The sequence below is a fragment of the Microtus ochrogaster genome, chromosome 8, assembly GCF_000317375.1.
Source record: "Microtus ochrogaster isolate Prairie Vole_2 chromosome 8, MicOch1.0, whole genome shotgun sequence".
In the NCBI taxonomy this organism is placed as follows: domain Eukaryota; kingdom Metazoa; phylum Chordata; class Mammalia; order Rodentia; family Cricetidae; genus Microtus; species Microtus ochrogaster.
Window position 1 is genome coordinate 5,755,336 of NC_022015.1, and position 6,927 is coordinate 5,762,262.

The 6,927-nt window shown below is 48.5% G+C and overlaps 1 protein-coding gene across 1 annotated transcript in view; it reads left to right on the forward strand.

The window, feature by feature from the left end:
• Spon1 (spondin 1) overlaps positions 1-2,566 on the forward strand; it is a 301,648-nt gene extending 299,082 nt beyond the window's left edge. The window contains exon 16 of the mRNA XM_013347692.2: positions 1,019-2,566. Within this exon, the coding sequence (XP_013203146.2) occupies positions 1,019-1,182 (164 nt within the window). The 3' untranslated portion in view covers positions 1,183-2,566. The remainder of the gene's footprint in view (positions 1-1,018) is intronic.
• Positions 2,567-6,927: the final 4,361 nt, after the last annotated feature.

Genomic DNA, 6,927 nt, shown 5'->3' on the forward strand with positions numbered 1-6,927 from the left:
GGAAAGGAAAGGAAAGGAAAGGAAAGGAAAGGAAAGGAAAGGAAAGGAAAGAAAAAGGTAGCTCATTCTCCAGTGTAGAGATGAACTAAGTCGACAGGCCCTTTCTTTAGGAATATTCTATACCAAGATGTCTGTGGCAGGAAGGCAGTCATCAGTCCCAGTTAAAGGCAGCTATATGCTCAGCAGTTTCTCCAGGAAACTTCGCTGTGGTGTGGTAAACAGGTACCTCATACATAGTCATGAGCATGCTGTCTTCAAAGATGAAATGTATGAAGGGCTGCTGGTGTGTGCAGACAAGAGAACCCCTGCCTCCCGAGTGCTACTGATGTATGCAAACAGGAACCTCATCGCTGGTGGTCAGAGGGATTCCTTTGAGGAAGGCATCGTCATGTTTCATAGGAAGAAGAAAAGAATTGTTCATTTGACTTAGTAATGGGTAGGCTGAGACCTTGGGCAGGGAGGCTCACGAAGTAGTTCAGTGCTCCGGGCTGGTCACCATTTACAAGTCGGTACTTTAAACAAACCTTTAGCCATGATCCTGTGGCACAGAGGCCAGCTGGCTTGGTATCACTCTTCTGAGGTTTGGCTGTGTTAGACTCATTCTCGTTTGCACAGCCACAATCAAGAGGAGCTGGAAGAGCAACCCCAGGCTCACCTGCTTTTCTGGGGCCTCTTGCCACAGGGTCCCTCGAATGAGGTCACCCCGACTTGCTCACACCTAAGTTGTTTTCAGGCACAATTTTTTGTTCGTACCCCATTAGCCAAAGCAAGCCAAGCCTAAGTTCAAGGGGTGGGGAAACACTCTTGACCTCCGACAGGAAGCGATCAGGACATTAATGGTCATAGCTTTTGCAACCCACCATATATGAGCTAGCAATCCCTAATACAATTAGTAGGCATTAATTAATCCAACCACTCATTACATGGAGAAGCAGAGAGTGGCAGACAACTCATGGACAGTCCTGCAGGAAGTCACTGCTCGCATTCTGCCAGCCTAACTACATATTCTCGCTTTCAGGCTGTCGGATGCGCCCGTGGACAGCCTGGTCAGAATGCACCAAACTGTGCGGAGGCGGGATCCAGGAGCGTTACATGACTGTGAAGAAGAGGTTCAAAAGCTCCCAGTTTACCAGCTGCAAAGACAAGAAGGAGATCAGAGCGTGCAATGTGCACCCTTGTTAGCCGGGTGCAATTCCCCCAGGGCTGCATCTCAGATTCCAGTCACCAATAAGGCTGGGTGGTTTGTTTGCTTGTTTACGATGAGTTAAATTGTGTCCACTAGTTTTCATTTTTACGGCGTGGTTTGCCCAGTAGTCTTATGGATGCCAAGGGACATCCTGTCTGAATACGTCTTGGTGGGTGCAGGCCAAGTGGGGCACCCCTGTCCTCAGGCAGCCCTCTTCCTACACCGAAGTGAGTAGCATTGGTTCACCTTGTACTAAACTGAAATGTGTCCCTCTGGAGCATCCCCCTGGCCAAGCAGGACAGAGACCCTGGCCACATCCACAAGGAGAAGCAACCAGCATGCAGGAGACACCCATCAGATGCAGAGGACAGAATCCCCTTTCTCGCCTTTGGCCTGAGACCCCTGCAGAAGCCATTTCTCTTCTTTTCACTTAGCGCAACTTCAGATATCTCTCGGTAAAGCCTCCTCGCGCACGAGCTCTCCGGGCCCTCGAGGAAAAGCAGGAAGGCGGGGTGGCTTTTATTCTACAAACCCGACGACACTGGTTTGTGACACCACAAAAGCAGCAGGTGACGGTGGCTTCTTTATTTAACCGTAGGCGGTGATGAAGGAAATGAGGCATGAACTACGTTTCTCTTGGGTTTCGATTGCTGGTGCCATAGATGTCCTAGGGTGCCAGGGCGTGACCTGCCAGCAGATTCCTCTTTGGACCAATGGAGGCAGTAAACTGGATAACTGTCCCAAATGTGACTAAAATCTTCTTACAGATCCAGACCCTTTAGGTTCCCCAAACTTCCTTAGAATAAAGCATCTTAACTCTTGAGAACTACCTGCTAAGTTTGCCAGGAAGCCCCCGTGTCAATTCTTCAACAAAAATGCTATCTTCCTACTTATTAAGTCCCTGATAGTTTATAGTTAGAGAGGAGAAAGGCAACCTATTCTCATGATTAAGACACAAACCTAGAGAAGGTTTATTCAGCCATGCCTGTGCTTCAGGCATGTTCCCCATGGACAGTCCAAAGGAAGGCCAGGGGTTTCCACCGACGTCCAAGCCATCAGCAGCACACTGAACCCATGTCTAACAACAACCCACGAGCAGAAAACAGGGACATTTGTCTCTGTTGTGAGCTCATCGGCAGGTTCTGCTCATGCATCTGTTGAAACTATCTTCACATTCTTTTGCAAGTCTGTGTTTATTACCGCTTCATCCAAATACATACTGTGGGCAAGACGCCCACAGTACTCTGGATATACTACTTTAAGAATCTGCATTAAACACATCAGGATTATTTCCAGTCACATCTATGTACAACCCCCAAATATGTATTTTCCTTAACACAAGAGCGCCTGTTCAATAAAAAAAATAAATAAAAAATAAACCTTAGTGGGCCTGTCTTTGTTTTTAGGCCATTAAATGGTGGGAGGGTTGGGTCTTTTTTCAGTTTGTTACCCCATTCATTTTTCAGGAAAAGATGGGGCGTCTGTCCCCTTGAGGTGGGCCACTGGCATCATACCCCTTGCCCATCTGAAGCTTGGATTATTTCCAACATTATTTTTAGATATTTTAATGAACTGCTTTCTCTTTCAAAGGAATAGAATACAAAGAAATGAGAAGCTTAAAATTCTACTGGGGACCCCCAACACCCACCCCCAAAAAGTCCTGATGAAGAATCTGCCCTGCCTACTTCTTTTTTTATTGAAAGAAAAAAAAAAAAAAAAATTCCCGCCTCCTCCCAGCCTCCCATTTCCCTCCCCCTCCTCCCACTCTTCTCCCCCTCCCCCCACTCCTCTCCCCCTCCCTCTCCAGTCCGAAGAGCAGTCAGGGTTCCCTGCCCTGTGGAAAGTCCAAGGTCCTCCCCACTCCATCCAGGTCTAGGAAGGTGAACATCCATACTGGCTAGGCTCCCACAAAGCCAGAACATGAAGTAGCCTACTTCTGTAACATCCTCCATGATAACCGAGGTTCCTTCAGAGGGTGGCAGGGTTCATTAACATATACTCTTCTTCTCTGATCCCAGTTGGGGATAATTTTCATCCTGACTTGGGAGACTTTTGAAAACCCAGAAAACTGGCTGGTGGCCAAGAAGAAACTGAGAAACACAAGTTGTTTGCAGTGGGAAATCTGTGATGTCAAATCTCTTTCTTACCGAAGTCTCATGTCAGGTGGTTGTCATTCTTTCCAGCTAATCAATCATTTTGGAAATAAGATGTTTTTAACTACAAACGCAATCTGTTTGGACTCCCACTTGGGCTAATAAAAGAGAACCCACTTGTAAGATGTTCAGAGCTCTGCTTCCCAATCAGACATTGGGTCAATCTCCTGTCACCAGGCCAATGTGGTATTTTTGGTTTTGGTTTTGGCAACAGGGTTTCTCTATGGAGCGCTGGCTATTCTGGAACTCGCTTTATAGACCAGCCTGGCCGCAAACTCACAGAGATCTGCCTGCCTCTGCCTCCCACAACCACCAGGCTTGCCCAATGTGCTTTATCTGAGGTAAATCTGCTAGAGTAAATGAGACTAAAACCTGGGCTCCTTTGGACTCCCAAGTGAAAAGCTTGCAGAGAACACGGGCTGTGCTCCCATTTGCACTAGAGCTCATGCGCATGCTTTCAGCTTGCGAGGGCTGCAAGCAACGGGAAAGCGCACACTGCAGGCCTCCAGCACTCTGGCACCCACATCACAACCTATCCGCAGTAACTGCGTGGCTGTGTCAACACATCCTCTCCGTCACATGATCTGTGCCCAGTTTTCAATAAGCCTCCACGTTTCAGACAATAAAAAGCAAAAACAAAATCTTGGATCACACACAGTGGAAGCTGTATTCCGTACACTAGAGAGGCCATTCTAAGCCAGCAAAGCCTACCTCAAAAATGAATGAATGAATGAATGAATGAATGAATAGCTTGTCGAATCCTGGGAGCTCAGTCGCATGGGCCTCAGCTGACATTCCACGACAGTCTGACCTGGAGTTTTTAAAGCCCAGCTTTAAAAATTCTGTGACATTGCGTTAAACTGCAAAGAAGTCCAATATTTCCACCCTAAAGAAATGCATCCTACTACCCAAGCAAGACCAAACCATGAACGTTTAATTTCTTCTTAAAACTCAGAACCAAGAAAGACAGCCATTTCCTCCACATTGTTATTTGGAACTGATTTCAATACCCCCATTCTTCTGGTTCCTTCATACTGCCCAAAGGAGACAGAAGGAAAATCAATCCCCTTTGAAAATGACTGGAATTCAGTAACAAATTATAAATAGCAGCTACATGTTAATTAGCATAGGACTAATTCTAATTCTTCAATTTAAATCTCGTGGAACTGAAAGCAAAAGATCTGTACTAAATGTCACATTTAAAGGAGGCACCTGTTTCCAAACTCCCAGGGGCTCAGAGGCAGTGATGTAGCCAAGGATGGAAGGGCAGAGACCATAAAGGGGTGAAGCCCAAGGGATGTGGGTTCGAGCCACAGCCACACCTCTACGGAGCTGCGACAGCTGGGCCCAGTCATTTCCGCTGTTCTGGTCTCAGGACTCACCGGCTCTTCCTCACACCAAAGAGGTCTTCATCCTCACCTTCCGAGAGAACGGGTCTCACAATCCCCATCTCTGTTCCACCTGCCCCTAGCTGCATCGTTAACCACTAAGGGCCCACCTTTGTGCTGAATCTGACTAGAGCTGAGATTTGGTCATCTGTAACTGAAGATGTCAACACAAATAAAATTTACATGCATAATTCCTAACGGTTATCATCCGACTGCACTGCAATTTCAGGCCATTTTCACTTAACATTCACGGTGTCGTCACACAAGATGGCATTCATCACCATCTCACAGTGCTCAAAATACCCCTCTCTCGAGCATACTGATTAGTAACAGGCTCATATTTTAAGCCATTACATGCTTAGACAATTTTCTTTTACCTTAAGTAATTTTTAAGAATTAAGAGAAGAGCAGGGGCGGGTGAGATGGCTCAGTGAGTAAGGGCACACACCACCAAAGATGACCTGACTACAGTCCCCAGGACCCAGATGGTAGAAGAGAACCAACTCACACAAGCATGTTGTTCTCTGACCTACACAGCGTGCTGAGTGAGCCTAACCTGGACTAATCAGCCTAGCCAGGACATCAGAGGGGTCGCTTGGAAACACCATTCCAGCCGCACGTGCACCACTATGGCCTGTGCCCTTGCACCACCAAGGGCGGTCCCTGTACACCACTGTGGCCGGTGCCCTGCACCTCTGTGACCTGTACCCTGCACCACCACGGCCGGGGCCCGTGCACCACTGCAGCCAGTGCCTTGCACCACCGTGGCCGGTGGCCTGCACCTCTGTGGCTGGTCCCTGTGCACCATCATCGTGGCCAGTGCCCGTGGACCACTGCGGCCGGTGCCCTGCACCTCTGTGGCCGGTCCCTGTGCACCACTGCGGCCGGTGCCCGTGCAAAACTGCGGCTGGTCCCCGTGTACATCTGAGGCCGGTGCCCTGCACCACCGTGGGCAGTCCCCATGCACCACCGCTGCCGGTGCTGCTTGAAGCAGGACCTGCACTTTAATCACAATTCACAAAGGAGATGCAGAAACAGAAACCACGTGCTGAGAAACCTTTACAGTAACTTGACCTTGCGGAGATATCCGAGAGGATGGTTACTCGCCTAGCTCATTTCACTGCACTTAGTGTGTCAATCCGCAACATGGGGACCAAGATGTTTTACATGGATTTAAGCAGCCCAGGAAGCACTGAACTATGATTCTCAGCCACAGAGGTCATTACCTGTCCCCCACTCCTGTTCCCTTTCCCCCCAAATCTCTCTCCAGGATCTTCAGATATAAACCACTATGACCTTGAACTAGTGATCCTCCTGCCCTAGTCTCCTGAAGGAATTATGGGAATTATGGGTCTGCTCCAGCCTAGATGGCCAAACGGTAGATTTCTAACTCAGACACTAAGTATCTAGATTTTAACAACTACTTCCCTCTTTGCATCCCTGCCTTCCTCAACTAATTACTTTGCACTGACTGGCTCTTACCACTCAGTTTTGTTTTCCAGACAGTTTCTCTGTATAGCCCAGACTGTCCTGGAACTAGCTCTGCGGATCAGGCTGGCCTCAAACTCAGAGATCCGCCTGCCTCTGCCTCCTGACTGCTGGGATTAAAGGTGTGCGCCACCATTGCCTGGCCTTATAGCTAATTCACTAACAAAATTTCTGCCCTAGACCCAGCTTCACCAAAGAACTTCCCCAACAGCCTTCGCTCGCTTCCTCCATTCCCTTAGCTGTCAATCACACTGCAATTCCGACCTGGTTTCCATAGTCTGAGAGCTCGAATAAAGCCAACCAAGTCTGGCTATTGATGGCTCCTCCCTCGCCACTCACAGCTTCTTACCATTCCAGGCCTAGGCTTCCTTAAAACACAGGCTCTTGGACAAGGAAGAGTCTCAGCAAGCAAGCCTGAAGAACCCCCAGAGTTCAATCTCTGGAACCCATGTAAAAAGCCAGATGCAGTCCTGCACATCTGTAAGTTCAGTGCTCCGACAGCAGAACTGCACCAGAAGCTCAGGAGACAGCTACCCTAAGTGCACAGAGTAGAGACAGAATGAAACTCCACCACAGTTCGGAGGAAGGCAAGAACCCACTCCTGGAAAGTAGTCCTCTAACTCGTGTGGGCACATGGGAGCATGGCACATGTGTGGGCACGTGGGAGCATGGTACACGTGTGGGCGTGTGGGAGCATGGTACACGTGTGGGC